Source organism: Sus scrofa, chromosome 6 (genome assembly GCF_000003025.6).
Source record: "Sus scrofa isolate TJ Tabasco breed Duroc chromosome 6, Sscrofa11.1, whole genome shotgun sequence".
NCBI classification, from domain to species: Eukaryota; Metazoa; Chordata; class Mammalia; order Artiodactyla; family Suidae; genus Sus; species Sus scrofa.
In genome coordinates this window covers 97,400,152-97,419,273 of record NC_010448.4, presented here as the reverse complement: position 1 = coordinate 97,419,273, position 19,122 = coordinate 97,400,152, and the positions used below count along the sequence as shown (strand labels likewise).

General features: G+C 49.1%; 1 protein-coding gene across 3 annotated transcripts in view; it reads left to right on the top strand.

Moving 5' to 3' along the window:
* GNAL (G protein subunit alpha L) overlaps positions 1–19,122 on the top strand; it is an 86,867-nt gene that overhangs the window by 10,061 nt on the left and 57,684 nt on the right. The window contains exons 1-5 of one of the 3 annotated variants that reach the window (XM_021096048.1): positions 10,205–10,323; positions 10,845–11,088; positions 11,291–11,363; positions 12,045–12,099; positions 12,236–12,355. In XM_021096048.1, coding sequence (XP_020951707.1) covers positions 10,947–11,088; positions 11,291–11,363; positions 12,045–12,099; positions 12,236–12,355 — 390 coding nt within the window. In that variant the 5' untranslated portion in view covers positions 10,205–10,323; positions 10,845–10,946. Of the gene's footprint in view, positions 1–10,204; positions 10,324–10,841; positions 11,089–11,290; positions 11,364–12,044; positions 12,100–12,235; positions 12,356–19,122 lie in introns of those variants that run through there. The other 2 variants (XM_021096047.1, XM_003482035.4) reach the window with 2 other exon arrangements.

Genomic DNA, 19,122 nt, shown 5'->3' with positions numbered 1-19,122 from the left:
GAAACACAAATTAAGACCAGAGATAACTGCTCACCCCCACCAGGGTGGCCCCCAGACCCCCAGCTCCAGTGCTGACCAGGGCATAGAGCACGGTCCGCAGACCGTCTCCACTTGGGCTGGGGGCAGATGCACTCTGGTTTGCCGGCCGTGGGAGCTGGTCGGCTCTGCTGCTGGGACCACAGCCAGAGAGCACACGTGAGCACAAGCAGGGTCATGTTCCAATACGACTACTTATAACCACTTGAATTTCATGTAATTTTAAAATCAAACACTGTTCTTCTGAACAACAAACGTCAGGTGCACTTCAGGGGAAGTGATCTCTGGCCTTACAGTTTCAATTTGCTCTTTGGTCTTCCTGAGACAGAAGAAAGAGAACAAGCTTCCTGCTTGATGTCAGGTTACTCTGAGGCCCTTTAGGACCTCACTGTGCTGTGTGCCACCCAGCATGTATGTGTGTGTATCTGTCTGTGTGGGTCTCTGTATGAAATACCGCCAAGAACCGCCCCTTCCAGGCTGCCTTTCTCGCACTTGCAGGCCGGCGGGGGCTCTCATCGGGGCTCTGCCATCACTTTCTCTGTTGAGAGGCCTTACCTGGTGCCCATTTTTTTCTTTCCTTCATTCACGTGTCTGCTTAGCATCTGACTCCAGTCAGCTCCTGGGACCAGAGGCCTCATTCTTCACAGGTCCCGCTCAGTCTTCAATCCCCTGCAGGTCCCCGAAGGCGAGTCATTCAGTAAATGCAGGAATGTCAAGGTTGAGGCCAGATGGTGACAAACAAGTGACAGCTCGGCAGGCGCCCTCCTCCCACCTGTGCCCCAGGTGGGTCTGTGGGGCTGAGGCTTTGGATGGAGAGGACAGGGTCAAATGGCAAACTTGTGTCTTGTTTCTAGGAGGTTACTTTGTTTTAGTGTGTTAAGATGCAGTTGACATGTCACATTACATCAGTCTCAGGTGTACAGCACAGCGATTCCAAGTGTATATATATTTTGAAGTGGTCACTGTAAATTTAGTTAACATCCGCCAGCACACGTAGTCACCAAAAAATTGTGGTGTGATGAGGCTTTTTAAGATCTGCGCTGTCAGCAGCTCTCACGTGCACGTCAGCACAGTAGCTTTGACTACTGTCACCGTACTGTCCATTGCGTCCCTGGGACTTGTTTACTTTAAGGGGAGTCTGTGCCCTTTGTCCCCCTTCCCCCATTTCTTGTGACCCACTCCCCCCGCAAGTGTGGACCTCCACACCAGCTGTCTATACCGCCTGCTGGCTGCCCTTCAGCTTCGTGCCAGGATCCTCTCCCCCACCACTGAGTGTCAACCCCTCTCCAGATTTCAAAGGCCATCTCGGGTGTTACCTCCCCCTCAAAGCCCTTCCTGACCCCCCTCTGTGGGACATCGCCACTATTTTGTATGTAATTCCCTCAGGTTCACCTCATATGGGAGACATGAGTTTAGCTCCTCCTAAGTTTAGCTGAAATCCATTATCGTTTTCAATCCGACGAGAATCATGTCCACTCTGATTTTTCTCTGTCTCCTCCACACCACCTGGCAAAATCTGGCATAAAATAAATGGGAAATTATCACTGACAAAACAGAAATGAGAACATGGAATCCCGCTATATGTTTCCATTCCAACCCAGAAAGATTTCCATCTGTTCTTTATTTCTCAATTGAAATATAATTCACATACCATGAACCTCATTCTTTTTAACACTGTACATTTCAGTGGTTTTTAGTGTATTCACAAGGTTAGGGAACCATCACCTCTACCTAATTCCAGAAAGTTCTCATCTTTCCAAAAAGAAGCTCCCTGCCTACTAGCAGTCACCCCTCCTCCCCAGCCCTGACCACCACGGATCCACTCTGTCTTCATGGAATTGTTCTGGATGTTTCACGTGAATAACCACACACCATATCTTGTGTATCTGGCTTCTTTCACTCAGCACGATGTTGTTGGGCATTGGGCTGTTTCCACTTTTTAGCTGTTAGGACTAACGCTGCCACAAATGTTAATGTGCAGATTACCTACCACCTGGACCTGTGGTTTCATTTCCCTCGGGTGCATATCTGGGAGCGGAATTGCTGCATCATGTGGTGACTCTACATTTACCTTTTTGAGGAACCACCAGGCCATTTTCCAAAGCAGCTGAATCATTTGAGGTTTTCCACCAGCAATATGTGAGGGCTCCCATTTTTCCACATCCTCACCAACACTTGTTTCTATCTGTCTTTTTTATTACAGCCATCCTTGTGTGTATGAAGTGGTATTCACTAAGGTTTGATTTGCATTTCCCTAATAGCTAATGTTGAGCATCTTTTCATGTGCTGATTGGCCACTCTCCTGTCTTCCTTAGAGAAAAGTCTTTTCAAATGCTTTGTTCCCTTTTTAATTGGATTTTCTTTCTGCTGTTGCCCTGTAGTAGTTTCTTAACCACTCTCACTGCTGGAGCTTTTTCTTTCTAACCACATGTAACTCTGCACCTTATGTCCCAACCTGCAGATATCTGTTCAGTTGTGAGTAATGCCAAGTTTTGCCTCCATTTTTAGAGTTTTAATTGCCTTGTGCATTAGCAATATTAAGAACCTTAATATCAAGGTTCTTATTATGAACCTTCCCAACATTTACATATTCATGGGGGTCTATGGAATTTCCTAAACAAGTTAAAATGTCAGTATGCCTTGAAACACTGTCTTACCAACATAAACATTACATCAGCAGAACCCCATAGTTTTGTGATGATTAACTGAACGGCAGTGATGCAAAGGGGACATCAGGGGATGGAAAACAGCGGCATTGGGAATGAATGGGTGGGTGTGCTGTGTATTTTGAAAGAGGCGCTTTCTGAGCTCTGACTGACACGTGAGAAATCGTAAATGGAAAAGGAGAAAAGAAGCCGGCCAAGAAGTCAGGTGGTGCCAGCTGCTGCAGGCACGCCCGGCCGGTCGTTCCTCGCAGTGGCCACCAGGTGGAGCTGCGTACAGGCGCCTGATGGACAGATTACTGATCCTGGACGCGCAGTCGGCACCGACCATCCCAGCACATCACCCTGGCTTGTGAGGAGCTCCGGGGTGTGAATGGGGTTACTGGGAGAGTGGTGGAAGCGATGGATGCCCGGCCAGTAGCAGAGCTGGGCCCGGAGGCGGGTACCCCACTGACCAGGCCCTTACCTGTGCACACTTGCACCTGGCGGCATCCTCCAATGGCAGTTGGAGGGCTCCTCCTTTGTGTTCTAGGAATAATTGTTCCTAATAATGTGATGCTGTACCTACCTGGGCAGGTCATTCACCTGTCCATTCTGCATGGTGCTCCCATCACCTCTGTCCCTGGGGAGGCCCCACGCCCCTGACGGCCACAGGTTCCAGACTTGTCCTGCCTATAACCAGTTTTCCACGTAAAACTTGCCACATCCCCGCCCTGTTGCTGAGGACTCTGATTCCCAGCAATCTTTGGGATAAAGAATAACCCTTACAGGACCCTCAGCCCGGCAGTGTGAGTTGTGACTCCTGGGTCCAATTCTGGCAGGTAGTCAGCTCTCCACAAATACTTGGAGAGATGGATGATAAACTCCATACAAACAAAATCCAGACCACCAGCAGGCAGGAAGGAAAGGAGCCAAGAATTGACTGCGAGTGGTTCTTGCTTCTCAATGACTGATGTTTTGTTCCCTTCTCTTCCCTTTATTTATCATGTCACTGGTATGGACAAATGATATTCCTATATTTTTCAGTGGCTTTGGCTTAAAATTCACACTGTACTTAAATATTGTGGTGCTGAAATCATCCCAGATGTGGTCAGCAGGAGCCACTTTTGTCCACTGCTGTGTCGCTGTGATATGCCCCCAGCTTTGTAAAGCACTCTCCTGCCTTCTGGTGTGATAGTGCTCCAGGTTTGTATCCTAGGTCCCCTGCCCCCACCCTGGACTCTGCCTTTCTCAGAGGAGCCCTGGCTCCTTTCGGGGGTGGGGGGTGCTGAAAAGCAGCGTCCAGTGCTGGTTGAGCTCATGGCTACTGGTGGGTCTAACACCTGGGTCTTTCCAGTAGACAGAAGGAGGGATGTCTGTGTGTGTGCGTGCATACAGAGCCCTGCAAGGCACACAGTGTTCACACACAGATGTCTGCAAACACGTCCATGCACACTCTAAAAACCGAGAGCTCATTCTATCGCTACAATTCCAGCCCACCCACAGGCTTTCCCCACCTTGTCCAGTTCCGTGTTTGTGCTTCCTCTTTCTCTCTGAAAATCCTGGCTCTCAGTAACCACCTCAGCCCATTTCTCCATCTGCTCCATCCTGTCATCCAGGCGCCTAATGGCCTGGGGTTTGTCTCCACTCAGCGTCTTCCTTCTGAACATCAACCTTGAATTTATCTGCAGTTTAAACTCATCAAATGGCTCTGACTTAATGAAAAAATAAACCACAAATGGCAAATATAGACAAACACTAGGCCTGTCTCCCAAGAGCTTCAGGAAGAGACAGTCCAACTTTCTGGGAAAGGCATGTAGTTCCCACCTGTGCTGAGACAAGTTCGTGTTCTGTTTAATTTCAAACACAATTTGACATTCTGTTACAAGGAATACCTTTGCGTTACACTCTGTAGCTCAGCCAAATTCTAAAAGAAACCAGTTGCTAAGGCAACTGAGCAAAGAGTTAATTAAATCATCAGTCATTATATGCAGATCAATCTGCCTGTGTTACAAAGGAGGTGGGCTTGTTTGATTTTTCCTTTTGCAAGAGAGAATGTGCAATTTTTTTCCCAACCTGTCAGGGCCCTTTCTGGAAAGGGCTCAGGCTTTGGGCTCAGAAAAGGCTCCATCTGGGTCAGGCTCCTGTGGGACCCTCAGACCACCAGCGTTACCTGCAAAATGTGGATAATCTTGTAGTTATTGTGATGATCAGATGAGCTGCTGGAAACAGAGCACCTTTCAGGGCTTTTTTAAAAATAAGACAAGGGTGACTTGCAAAGGTTAGCACACATCACTCCAAGGGAGGTGGTGACATTTTTCTTCCCTTTTTTAACTGGCCACAACCACCCCCACCCCCACCCCCACCCCTGACCATGTGCTCCCACTGTAATCTCTGCAGAATCTCGAGGACCTGACTTCGTATCTGCCCCTCTCTACTAGATAACTAAACTGCTTGAGATTGGGCACAAGGGTGAATCCATCCTTGTGATCTGTAGGCTTCCTGTGTGTAGGATTTAAAAAGGCGTTATGGTGAATGAATGATGAAAACGCACCACTTTGCAGGCTCCTGGAGCCGCCTTGTGACTCTGGGTTCTACATTGCCACCTGCTGGTTGGAACCTGTAACTGCAGTGAATGTTTGTAAACAGGAGTGGAAGTCTGACTGCGAGCAGAGGCGTCAAAACCACTGAAAAACTTTTCTCTCTTCTACCACTGTCAGGATGAAGATCCTAAATGTGAATTTTTTTCTTGTTTTTATGGTTAAATATCCATAACATAGAATTTATCATCTTAGCCATTTTTAAGTGTACAATTCAGTGGCATTAAGCACATTCACACTGTTGGGCAACCACCACCACCGTCCATGTCCAGAGTTTTTCATCCTCCTGAACTGACACACTATACCCATTAAACTCTAAATCCTCTCCCCCACTACCCACTTTTTAATGTATTCAGCAATCTCCCACCTGCTGTTTTCACACCCTGACTTAATCCCTGTGTAAGGCACTGAGTTGTGTCTTCCATTGAGGATATTTCAGTCCTGGATTTTTGGACACAGGGTGGAGCCAAAGACAGCTAACCTACCTTACGTACTGATTTGCTGCTATTTGGATTTTTTAAGCTGTCCGTTTAAAAGACTGTATCACTACCCTTTATGGAAGGCACTTCTGAAAGCTACTTAATATTACTTTGCTGTAGGAGTAAGAAAAAAAATTATTTCATTAAATTCTAAAATATTTGATTGCAGAGTGCTAGATACAGAAAGGGAATGTGGAAAACATTTCCCTGCTTTTCTGTTGAAAAATATAAAGAATTCACCTCAAGATTTTAAAAGTGTGTTGTGATTAGGTGGTGGTGTGAGCTTGCTGCTGAGAATGAAAATAATCCACTCAGACTATTTCCACCGAGACACTAAGACAGGAAAGACAGAAAACAACTGCTAAATGTTAAATGGAATGAAGCAGAATGAGGGCTGTGTGCACCCAGGCCACTCAGCCTCCACTACGCCAGCACCTCAGAGTTTGCAAAACAGGCTGCAGCTTTTAGTTTCTTGGGGCCCCTTTGCTGCACTGAGTCAGGGCTTCGCCTCTCCCACACGGCTTTGTTCCTTCTCTTTTAAATCTCTCAACAATACCCGCTATAAACGTCTTAGAGTATAGTTTTAACCTTTAGTAACCTCTACAGTATAAAATGCCAAATTGGTTATTAACTTTTAAAACATTGATTTTTAAAAATGAAATTCAGTAAGTACATCCCCTCTCTTGTGCCGTACAGCACTCTGGTCATTTTCCAAACAAACTTGGCATCTCCTGCATCCAGACCTGTGGTGTCCTGAAACAGTTTTCTTTGAATTTTTTCATCTAGTTAATTAAATTTCTGCGGAGATCCTCCTTAAAAAGGGAAACAAATTTTGTTCTCATTGCTCCCAAGGACGTGGGTCCAGATATCCAGACGACAGATGCGATTTTTTTTTTTTTACATTTGCCAACTTCAATCACAGGGACTGAAACAAAAACAAATTTCAAAACCATTATTCAAAACTCACAAAACTAAATATAAAAGAAATTTAAATAATCAAATTTTCAAATGCACTAAGACTTCTAAAACACCCTGTCATAAACATCAATGCCACTTTGTCTCAAAGTTTGCCCTTTCGCCCAAACTCTGCGCCTTCCCGACACTCCTTGCCGCCTAGGGCCTCCCCCGCTCTAGCGTTTCCCAGCCCGGCCGCCCCCTCTGCTGGCACCGCGCTGCCAGCGGCCCTTCACCTCTGCCGGTGGGCGTGCGCTGCTGGGTGAGGGTGCTGATGCTGCGCTGCCGTTGCCTAGCGACAGATGCCTGCGCTGCCGGCTCCTGGAGGCTCTGCTCTTCCCATTGCGCTGCTCCCGCACTCCAGGTGAGCTAGCTGGGATTCTGGATTCTGACCCCATTGTTCAAAACGCAAATGAGGATCCATTTCCCAGACCAGACTAGGAAAAGACCAGATGACTGGGTGATGGTTTTTTTTGTTTGTTTGGTTTTTGTTTTTGTTTTAAAGTGTCTTGAACCCCTACCTGATAATAACTATGTTAAGACCAGCTTTGCATTTCTCATCAGAAATGTGGCATCGCTGTCTAGGCATATTGCTTTCCTGTTTTGGACTGGTTAGCAGTGTTCTGTGGAACAACTGCTGGACACAGAGTGCAGATGGTGCAGCCAGGGAGCAAGGCTTTAGATGCCAGACACTTCTTACTCTCTAACATTCTGAAAACAATGGTCACGATTGTTCCTTTTAGGGTTCCTGAAAGTACTAAATAAATTGTTCCATGGAAAGGATTTGGCCAGTGCCAGCAATCACTGGATAATTTGTAGACAGGAGTTTTTTTTAACCCTAATTCCTGGGTTTGAACAAATGAAAACCTTTTGCTATATCTTAAGGGTTATAGGTGCTGACTTCTCTCACCCTTTCCAAGCTTTCACAGGAGTTGCTTGGTCCCCTTCTCTTCCAGCTAGCAGTTTATAGAAACCTTGGCATTAAAAATAGACAAATCCTGGAGTTCCTGTTGTGGCACAGCGGAAATGAATCCAACTAGGAACCATGAGGTTGTGGGTTCAATCCCTGGCTTTGCTCAGTGGGTTAAGGATCTGGCGTTGCCGTGAGCTGTGGTGTAGGTCGCAGACGTGGCTCGGATCCCGCGTTGCTATGGCTCTGGCGTAGGCCGGTGGCTACAGCTCCAATTGGACCCCTAGCCTGGGAACCTCCATATGCCACGGGTGTGGCCCCAGAAAGACAGAAAATAAAGTAAAATGAAAATAGACAAATCCTTAAAAAGTCCCACTCCACCATCCTATTTTGGTGCGCCTTTTCTCACAGGCCAGGTGGATATTGCCGTGCATGAATACTTGTGTTAACACAGGAGTGAGCCTCACAACAATCCAAACAGTCTCTTTCCACAAACTAGAACTCTTACCAGCTCAGAAATGGCATGGCACTGCATGTTTGCTTCTGCCGTGTCAGGAAAAGAACTTTACTGCTTTTGTTTTTTAAAGAGTATCCTATGGTACAAAACCGACAAGCATTTTATGAATTAAAACCTGATCGTGAAATTCCTCCCATGAGAACCCACACGTGGAGCAGGAGTCACCTTTGTGGCTTCATCCATCCGTAGACTCACAGGACATTCCACGCCAGGCCCTGAACTAGGCCTAGCGCAACAAGTGCACATGGCAGGCTCAGCCCCACCCTCACAGAGTCCCAACTTCAGGGGACTTTTGAAGGAGCAGTTAGGGAAACCATTACAGTGGAGAGAAACAGTGCAGCACAGAGACGAGGCCCCGTCCTGGCTGTGGAGGCTGAGGCACAGCTGGAAGGGTGACTAGGACTTGGCCAAGGGCAGAAGGGATCATTCGTCTTACAGAGAGAGCAGCAGCCGTGCACCCGAGTGATGTGCTCACGGGTTCAGCAGGTGCAAGGGGTCGAAGCGGGGGCAGCACTGAGAAGGGGAACGTGAGAGCTGAAGCCCTGAGTTTACACTGACCTAGTCTTAATGGACTGTGGCCAGGGGGTTGGGATGTAGTGGGGACAGCGATGTAGTCAGAGTTGCATTGTCACTGTGGCAACATCGTGCAGGTGTGCCAGAGTAAGGAGCAGGTAGCCACTGCCAACATCCAGGTTGGACGAGTGACTGTGGCAGCAGCAGATGGAAAGAACAGGAACCTGTTCAGGAAAGAGGCCCAGAGGTGTGCGGTAACTCTGTTGGTTTATAAGCAGGAAAAGAGTCAGGAATGACTCCTTTGTTCTGTCTTGGAAATCAGGGGCCTTATTCACAGAGAGAAGAGCAGGTTGGCGGGTTGAACTGGAGGTCCTGGAAGGCTTGGGGCGGGAGTGTGCCTGGGAACACCTGGTGAACAGGAGGTGGCTGGGTTGGAGGTCTGACTTGGTGGTAGGCAGAGCCTCCTGTGCTGAGGATGGAGGAGGCAGTTAGCACACCCTCCCCCTGCCCCCCAGGAGGCCTAAAGGGAGAGAGGCTGCCCAGGGTCAGAGGGCCTTTTCAGGGTGGAGGTGGGCAGGAAATAGGACCAGGGAGTCTCCAGCTGTCTCAGAGAAAGTCAAGACCACAGTTTTTGGATGGAATCTGGCCTCAGGGGAGCTGCTGATGCCCCCTGAGAGTATTTCAGCCAAGGGGGTGGGCCAAAGCCAGGTGCCAGAGCTGAGGCCTGAACCGCTTCACCTGCAGCACGTGTAAGTTTCGGGGCATCCCGTGCTAGGGGTCCAATAGGAGCTGCAGGCCTATGGCAACCAGGGATCCTTGATCCACTGAGCCAGGCCAGGGATGGAGCCCTCATCCTCACAGAGACAACGTCGGGGACCCGCTGAGGCACGTGGGGGACTCCAGGCCCCACTTTTAACCCAGGACACGGTGTGCCTAACGCGGGCGGGGCCTGAGGATGAAGGAGGGCGGCAAGCCTAAATGGGAGTTGAACGCCTTTGTCCGCCTGAGGGAATGAGCGGTACAAAAGGGAGGGGAGGACAGAGGCGAGCCGGTGAGACCAGCGGGGCCCTGGGCGGAAGGGCGGCGGAGCAGAGGCTAGCGGTGCAGACAGTTGTGAACACGATCGGGCTGGAAAGGATGGGGACTTGACCGCAGAGCCGAGCAAAGCCATGCGAAGAATCGGCACATGGTGCCAAGCCCTGGGCCTGGAGACTCGAGAGTTCGGGAGGTGGCCGCCGTGGTCACGGCTCTAACGCGCCTCCCGCCTCCAGCATCGCGGCCCAAATGGCACGGTTGGGACACGCACCGGCGCAACAGGTGAGAACTAGGCACCGCCCTCATCGGTTCCCGCTGCGGTGCTAGGCTGGGGGCCACAGTGCCTTCCACAAAAGTAGCAAAGCTGTTCCGAGCGCGTAAGGGAGAGCCGGGGCGGAGGTACACGAGAGGCTGCAGGAGGTAGCGTGGGTGCGCTGGAATCGTCTAGAACAGGAACCGGGGAAGGCGGGGTCCCAGAGCGCTGCACAGACCCTCCCCCTGATAGAATATGCATGATCCTGAGCGAGGCCTCGCCCGCCGGGAGCCGGAGGCGGCGCGGGATCGCGGGAGCGCACACCTAGACCCAGTGCCGCTCCGGCTGCGAGGGAGCCGCGCGCCGCGTCCGGACCGCACGCGGGTGAGCTTCGGCGGGGGCCCTTCGAGGACGGCCGCCACTCCTCCCGACCCCGGGACCCCTGGCCTGGCCGCCCCCAGCCGGCTCCTCCTCCCCGCCGCGTGGAGGCCCCAGGGGCTCGGACCTGGAATGGGGCGCGGGTAGCCGGCAGGTGGCCACAGTCGGCCAGCAGGGATCTGGCGTGCGCCCTCCCTCTGCGCCGCGCTTGGCCGCCACCGGCGGGGCCCCGGCACCCAGCCGAGTGTGCCTGCTCGAGGTCCCCGTGGGCGCTCCCGGGCCGCGCAGTCAAGAGCGGGGCACTCAGGGCGGGGAGAGAGCCGTCGCCAAAGGGCTGGCTCGGCAGACGCGTCTCCGCTCGGTTTTTACAGCAGAGAATTCTAAATAATTCACTTTAAAAAGCATTTGGCTCCGCACGTGTTGCTTGCGTCCTCTTGAGTTGGGAGTTCGCGGTGGGCAGGGGGAGGGAGAAGAAACGCCTGTTCTGGTCGGAAAACCCCGAGAGACCAGGACATCTCTTTCAGCAGCGAGGAAGAGAGGCTGACCCAGGACCCACAAACACCTGCAACTATCCACCGCCTGGTGTGCAAATCCCTGGCTGTACCTGACGTCCAAGCAAGCGGCCAGGCATGGGGTGTTTGGGCAACAGCAAGACGTCAGAAGACCAGGGCGTCGATGAAAAAGAACGACGCGAGGCCAATAAGAAGATCGAGAAGCAGCTGCAGAAGGAGCGCCTGGCTTACAAAGCGACTCACCGCCTGCTGCTGCTGGGTAAGGCGGGGGGTGCGCGGCCTGGAGCTCGAAGGGGGCCGGGCGGGCAGAGCCGAGGCCGCGCACCGCCTGCGACCAGGGCCAGCACCCCCCGCCGACAGCGGGCGCACACCTGAAAACGCCTGTGTTCTGTCTGGTTTGGCCTAAGAGATGACAATGGACCTGGGCCACGGGTCACGGTATTCTCTCCGTTCTTTTGCAGGGGCTGGTGAGTCTGGGAAAAGCACTATCGTCAAACAAATGAGGATCCTGCACGTCAATGGATTTAATCCTGAGTAAGGAATGACTGATTTAGGGCTTGCTTCCCAACTGCATGCAGACTTTTCACTTCCCTCCCAGTCTTTCCCCAAGTGTTTTCTCTATACAGTTCATTTGATCTTTGAGTCGGCCTTTAAGGAAGGAATATATAGAAGTGTGTTGCCGAATCTGGCATCTTTAGGCAAAGACTTTTTCTAGTTGTATCTGAATCAAAATAATTTAATTAACAAAAGATGGTATTTATTAGATATTCTTGAGGTTTCGATCTGCATTATTGGTGTCGCTTTGAGCACACTCAACCAGTGGGTCAATAAATATATATCTATATATCACTTGTCTGCATCTATTTTAATTCATAGCTATCCAACGTATGGGTAGATGCAAATGAAATATATTTACAGGTGTAGTCCTGTAGTTTTCATATGCACTACTCCTGCGATTTTGCCCTGTTGTGTGTAACCTGTGTGGTTGTCTTGAGCTAGAGATTGTGCTGTGTGCATTCAGGTTTGTTTAGAGTTCAAACCAGAGAAGAGGGATGTTTTCCTTTCCCAGATAAAAACCTTTGTGCTGTTGTCTAGGGCTGATGTTGGCCTCCAGGAGTGCCATTCCAGCCCCATTGCATCTGGGAATTGGAAATCCCACAGAACCGATCCAAGGCAGTGTGGAAGGTCAATTAACAACCATCCTCTTTCATACAGGGAAAAGAAACAGAAAATCCTGGACATCCGGAAAAATGTCAAGGATGCTATTGTGGTAAGGACTTTTTTAAAATGGTTGTTAGGTCCTCTGCTCCCTAAACCTCGTGGACAGAAATTATCCACTAGATTATCATTCATGGAGCGTCCACGGTGGACGTATCCCTATTTATTTTTTCTTCATTCCACTTTAGACAATTGTTTCGGCGATGAGCACTATAATTCCTCCAGTTCCACTGGCCAACCCAGAAAACCAGTTCCGATCAGACTATATCAAGAGCATAGCCCCCATCACTGACTTTGAATATTCCCAGGTAAGTAAATCCTTACTGAGACAATTTCGATGATGCAAGATAGTTTTTAATGAGGTGGCTGATAGCAGCCGGTCTGTATCCTGGGAAAGGGTCATTTGCTGCACCTCCGCCGCATTTAGGGCTGCTTTCCTGATCACCTGGATGGCAGTGATGCTCATGCAAGAGAGTGATAGGAATATTAGTTTTCTCTTGTTCAGTGGCTATGCGTGCCTTTAAATTATTGTTTTTGGTAATTTGATTAAGCATGTTTCAAAGGAGAAAATATTTGTTCAATTTCTCAGAAAATCATTTTTGTTACAGTTGTGCCAAAAGAGTATGTCTGTGTATCCCTCCATATCAGTATTTCAGAGCTTCCACTGCCTGGTATGGTGGTCTTGAGAGAGTTTTCATTCTCAGAATCCTCTCTTCCGAGGGAAACTGATGCAGGAACCAGGGTGTGAGACTGCTGGACCCTGTGCACCATCCCTGCTTCTTAGAACACATTTGCCCTATAGGCTATGTATCTAGATGGTGGATGAGAATTACTGGGTTTGGTTTGTTTGTTTGTTTGTTTGTTTTGTTTTGCTTTGTTTTTGGTCTTTTAAGGGCCACACCCACAGCATATGGAGGTTCCCAGGCTAGGGATTGAACCAGAGCTGTAGCCACTGGCCTATACCACAGCCACAGCAACACCAGATCTGAGCCGTGTCCTTAACCCACTGAGCAAGGCCAGGGATCAAACCTGCGTCCTCATGGATACTAGTCAGATTTGTTTCTGTGCCACAATGGGAACTCCCAGAATTACTTTTTTTAAGCTTTTTTTTTTTTCATCCTCATGTGACCTTTGCATCTGATAAGCATCCTGATACAACCAGTGAAACCCCTAGACAGAGGTAGTGATGGCAAATAGCCAGAAAAAGGGGCCAGGGCATCTGGCATGGAAGGTACGCTGCTTTTTACTGAATTGTCTTGAATTGGAGGGCGTCGAGGAGATGACGGGGCGAGGGCCAAGGCCATGCTCCCCCACCCCACATCAACTAGAGCCCTGTGTCTTCCCTGCTTACGATGACAGCTTACACGTTAGGAAGGTTACCCTGAAATGCAAGGTCGCAGCTGAAATCAGGTTGTTGCCATTCAACTTCAGATTTACACATTGATAGACATGTATTTGAGTTCTCAGTTTTCTCCTGCATGTTTGTTAAAAGTAATCATAAAACATCTCACATGTGGTTCTGATGAAGGAAAAAGTTATTCTTGGCATAGAATGAGAAATTAGAATGAAGACGTGGTCATCCGTCACGGCTTCTTTCTTCTGCTCATGACAAACTCACAGGTAATAAAGGATCCCAGATTCAATCTGAAATCCAGAAACAGTCACTAACTCCCACGGAATTACTAAAGGCTCCAAAACACCTACTTTGACAGATGTGTTTTTTAAGCTACATCATGAATATTTTTAATCAAAAAGTAAATAAAACTCAAGAAACCATTCCCTTTGAAGGCATGCCTTTAAGTACTTGAGGCTGCTTAAAAATGATTCTCAGAAACCGTAATTAACTACCCTTAAAAGAGAATCGAGAACCAGCAGAGAAAATGCAATTGTAATCCATCTTCAAAGGTAATACATTTTGGGGTAATTTTTAAGCCTCAGTCTGTTGTCATGTGTGCCTCTGTGTCCAATGAGATTATGTTTATTATTGAGCCTATACTTATATGAAAGAGGAAGTTAATATCTAAGTATATAACTTTCCTTCTGGAAATTCTGTTTTAACACCTATAGTTTTCAGTAACATACATTCCATAGTCTGAAATATTCATCATCTATTAGATTGAATAGTTTTTGAATTTACATTTTGATGCTCCTCATAAAAGTTATATTTAGACAAATCTCTGACTTATGTACTGATAGCACCTGGTATAAGGCAATCAACTTTTGTTTAAAGAAAATATCTGTTATAAAAATCATAAAAGTAGAGCTAAGTAAGTATTGCAATAGTAAACATAGATTTACTATATCTAGTACTTTTTTGAGATTAAATCATTGAGAAAATCCTTCTGTGTTACAGCCTAATTTCCTGAGGGTTTAAGTTTATTGTCCTGTAGATACAGAATAATTTTTGAAGGAAATATGTCCTATTATTAAAAATTAATTTTAGTAGTTCCCATCATGGCTCAGTGGTCAGTGAACCCCGCTAGTATCCATGAGGATGCAGGTTCGATCCCTGACCTGGCTCAGTGGGTTAAGGATCTGGCGTTGCCCTGAGCTGTGGTGTCAGTCACAGACGTGGCTCAGATTTGGCGTAGCTGTGGCTCTGGCGTAGGCTGGCGGCTACAGCTCTGATTCGACCCCTGGCCTAGGAACCGCCATATGTCACAGGTGTGGACCTTAAAAAAAAAAGACAAAAAAATTAATTTTAGAAGGAAAAATTAGAATAATATTTAAGATTCTTTTTATTGTTAAAAATTTGAGGGTTTTGATGAGATTACTCCTTATAACAAAAAACCTACAGTATCTTAGAGGGATCTTAAGAATATCACACTTGGGTTTACTGTCCACATCACCTTCTCCTTGAATTCTAGTTGAATGATATGAGAGTCACACTGTAACAGAAACAAGAGTGAGGCTAGCAGGTGGCTGCTGGAGGAGGTGCTGGGGGAGGCAGGGACCAGCTTTAGGGGCCAGATCTCACTGGCCTCTTAGGCCTGGTCTGTCCTAACCTGGGAAGGCTCTAGAGTGTCTGGAGAGGGTTCTGGGGAGGAAGAGGCACAGTAGAGCCACTGTCTTGGAGGCTCCTGGAACCGTCCAGGTTGAAGACAATGAGGTGGCCAGGGATGGGATGGGTGGTCACCGGCCTGTTCACAGCATTTTGCTCATGAGCACGTCCAGGTGGCCGAGACTCTGAACAGGGCTGCACCCAGGACCCTGTCATTGGGCCCTATGTCTGTGCACCCAGCTCTTTACTCAGGAAGTGGTAGGAAATACATGGTGTCTGGTGGTGGTCGTGACAGAACATACACCTGCTCATTTACAAAGTGGGGGCGATATTGTGGTTGCCCCCCACCTCCCCCAAACTCTTAGCACAACACCAAAGTCACTGATGAATTAAATTAGGTTATTACTTTGTTTGGTGTTTTCTTCCTAAAATGTGGGTATTGGAGTTCCTGTTGTGGCTCAGTGGGTTAAGGACCCAGCGTAGTCTCCATGAGGAGGTGGGTTGGATCCCTGGCCTCGCTCAGTGGGTTAAAGAGCCATTGTTGCCATGAGCTGTGTTGTAGGTCACAGATGCAGCTCTGATTCGACCCCTGGCAGGGAATTTCCATATGCCGCAGACACAGCCGTGTAAGGAAGGAAAATGTGGATATTGTATTAGCTCTTTTGAAAGTGTGTTCTGCTGGACTTTTTAAGGGTCAGCAGGTGAGTGAGTCTTGCTGAGCACTGTGAAAGCAGTCGGTTGGTCAGTGCCCCGTAACCACCACCTGTTTGTTGAGGGGACGTTTGTCAGGCTGCATGTCATCGTAAACCCAGGGAGCAGGTGTCACTTTCCCAGCAAGCGTTTGCTTGGGGTGCAGGCAGCTTCAGAGCAGACCAGGCTCAGCCCAGAGCCCAGCTGCCCTCTAGGGGTCTTGGCTTCCTTTCTCTAAAGTTGTGACGGCAAGCCTGTGGCTCCTAGGAGCCCTGAGGAGGGTAGTGGGCTGGGAGCAGGGTTGGGGCTCTTGGTACTGCTGCCATGTGCACATTTATCTCCTGGTAGGAGTGGCGGGGGGCCTCAGATCCCCATCATCCAGGCTAGTGGTCTTCCCTGTGGATTTTTAACCAGCTGAATCCTCTTGCCACCCACCCACCCACGTACAAGCCTCGGAAGCCCACCATATAAATTGGGGGCAGTACTCAGGCTGCAGCCCCCACCCCAACCCCCAGCTCTGCCCCAGGCACCACCAGGCGGGCCCCATTGGGTGTGACGGGGTTGTGGCGGTTCCGGGAGAAACAGGCAGCCTCTTCCTCCATGACTCTCAGGATGCGGGCTGCCAGTGCACAGAGCACAGTGTGCCCTGGTCCCCTTCTGTGCAGACTTGGGGGGTGACAAGTGAGGGCTGCGGACCGAGAGGCCACTCAGATGGAAGGTTCCATCCCCACAGCAGAACAAACCAGAACTGTCATTCAAACTGGATTTCAGTGCATCCGCAGAGCTTTGCATCTTGTGGTGGAGGGTCCAGCAGGCTGCCAGGGAGGGGACTTGGGGTGTGAGAAGTAGGGTCCGCTGTGGCATCCTCACCATTGTCTGAGATTCAGAGATCTTACATGTGGCATCAGTGAGAAGGCTTCCTGTGAGAGGATTTGGGGCATAATTAATAAAGGCAGGTCCCAGTCTCTGCCTCCTTCCTCTGTCTGCACCTGACTTCCAGTCAGAGCTTCCCAAACCATACCTGGTCTTCCTGCTCGGCCGCCTCTGGCCCCCTCTGTCCTGCCTCCCATCCTGGGCCTCCCTGGATGACCTGTACCTGCCAGACCTTGGCCTTTTTTTCACCCGGCTCCCTGGGCCCAGGTTCTGCCCAGTTTTGCTACAAGTTCCAACAAGCCTCTGCCATTCTTCCAGCTGAGCACTCTCCCCATACCCGCTGCCTCCTGCCCACCCCAGGGTGGGAGCTGAGCCATCCCCACCCCACAGGGAGCTCACACCAAAGGGAAGTCACCTTTCCAGAGCAGATGTCTTCTCGGAACACTCAGCAGCATTTTGGACTTTTGTACATAAAATGTTTGAAGTGGCCTAAATCATGTTCTTTAGGGGTTTTTTTTGGTGTTTTTTTGTTTGTTTGTTTGTTTTTGTCTTTTCTAGGGCCTCACCCATGGCATATGGAGGTTCTCAGGCTAGGGATCCAGTCGGAGCTGTAGCCACCAACCTACACCACAGCTCACAGCAACACCAGATCCTTAACCCACTGAGCAAGACCAGGGATCAAACCTGCAACCTCATGGTTCCTAGTCAGATTCGTTAACCACTGAGCCATGATGGGAACTCCATGTTCTCTAGTTTTAAAAAACTCATCAAGAGACTGCCCCACTCCTCCACTCCATCCCACCCCATCTGTGCCCCTGGGACATGCTTGGGGCTGGTCTGTGCAAGGAGCGGGCACTTCCACCATCAGAAACCTGCCCCCCCTCCCGGGACTTCTGTGCAAAGCCTAGGGGAGTTAGCACTCAGATCTGTTCTGCACATCCCAAGTGCTGGTAAAAGGAACAGCTGCCCTTTAGTAATACTCTGGTTTAGTCCTTAACCCTTCAAGGCTTCATTGAAAGTACTTTTTTAAAATTCCGTCATTGAGAGTTCCCATTGTGATGCAGCAGAAGCAAATCCAACTAGGAACCGTGAGGTTCCAGGTTCAACCCTGGCCTCACTCAGTGGGTTAAGGATCCAGCATTGCCATGAGCTGCCGTGTAGGTTGCAGCTGAGTCTCAGATCCTGCGTTGCTATGGCTGTGGTGCAGGCTGGCAGCTGCAGCACCAATTAGACCCCTAGCCTGGGAATCTCCATATGCCACCCTAAAAAGGACAAAAAAAAAAAAAATTCCATCATCATCCTTGAAATGTAATCGAAAGGTGTTTTCCCAATAAAGAATGACTTTATTTTGAAACAATAATAAACTTGCCCCCCAAATGCAAAAGTCATCCAAAGAACTCCCATGCACTTCACCAGGGTTCATCAGTAGGTAACCTCTGGGGAGTTCCTTGGTGGCACAGCAGGTTAAGCATCTGCCATTGTCACTGCTGTGGCTTAGGTCACTGCTGTGACATGGGCTCGATCCCTGGCCCGGGAATTTCCACATGTTACAGGTGAGGCCAAAAAACAAAAAAACAAAAAAACAAAAAAACAAAACAAAAAAAAAAACAGTAGGTAACATCTGGCCTCGTTTGCTCTCTTGCCCCATCTGCACTTACAGGCACCTTATGAACCATTTGAGACTTGGTTGCAGCCAACATGCTCCCTGTAATACTTCAGTGTGTATTTCCGAAAAACGAGGTGGCATGGTTCCTAAAATTAGGAGGGTTATCATTAATACAGTGTCTATTCACATATCACCCATTGTTCCAATACTTATAGTGAAATTAAGGTGATAATAGAAATGCCGATGAGAACTCCTGTCAGTAGTCCATTTGGGATCTGGTGGCCTTCCCAGTGGTTCGGGGACGCTACCTAGTCCCTTGGTGAGGGTGGGGTCTGTAAAGGTACTTTTTGGAAATATTCTTTGAGACCGAATAGATACCCCATTCACCTCAGAACTGCCACGTGCTCATTTTCACACACGGGTAAATTTCATCCACAGTAACTCCTTAGGAGGGAAAGCTGTCAGCAGGTCTTCCAACTCTTTCTAATTACCACAATGAGGAGTAAAGAGCATGTGGTCCAGTGTGGACGATGCCCCTTGTCTACACTCTGGCGGTTTTCCTACTGGACGTGGATTCCAGCGTGTCTGGTCCAGGGCCTCCTTTGTGGCCAAGCACAGTGACTGCGGGGTCCCCTGGGGCTTGGCTCAGGACTAGGACCGTCTCCTGACTCCCCGTCAGGAATCCTCGTCATCCTCAGCCACGTGTCGTCAGACAGAGGAGTTTTAGTTATCTATTCAGGGGACATGCAAGAGGGTGGCCAATTTTGACCTACAATGTAGCAGTAGTTTCCATAGGTTCAGTGTTTTGAGTTTCGTGCTGCCTGCCAGACTCTGTCCCTCCCTCCCTGCCCTGCATCTGTGTGACAGGTGCCCCGGAGTCACCAGGCTCCCCCCTCTGGGCTGCC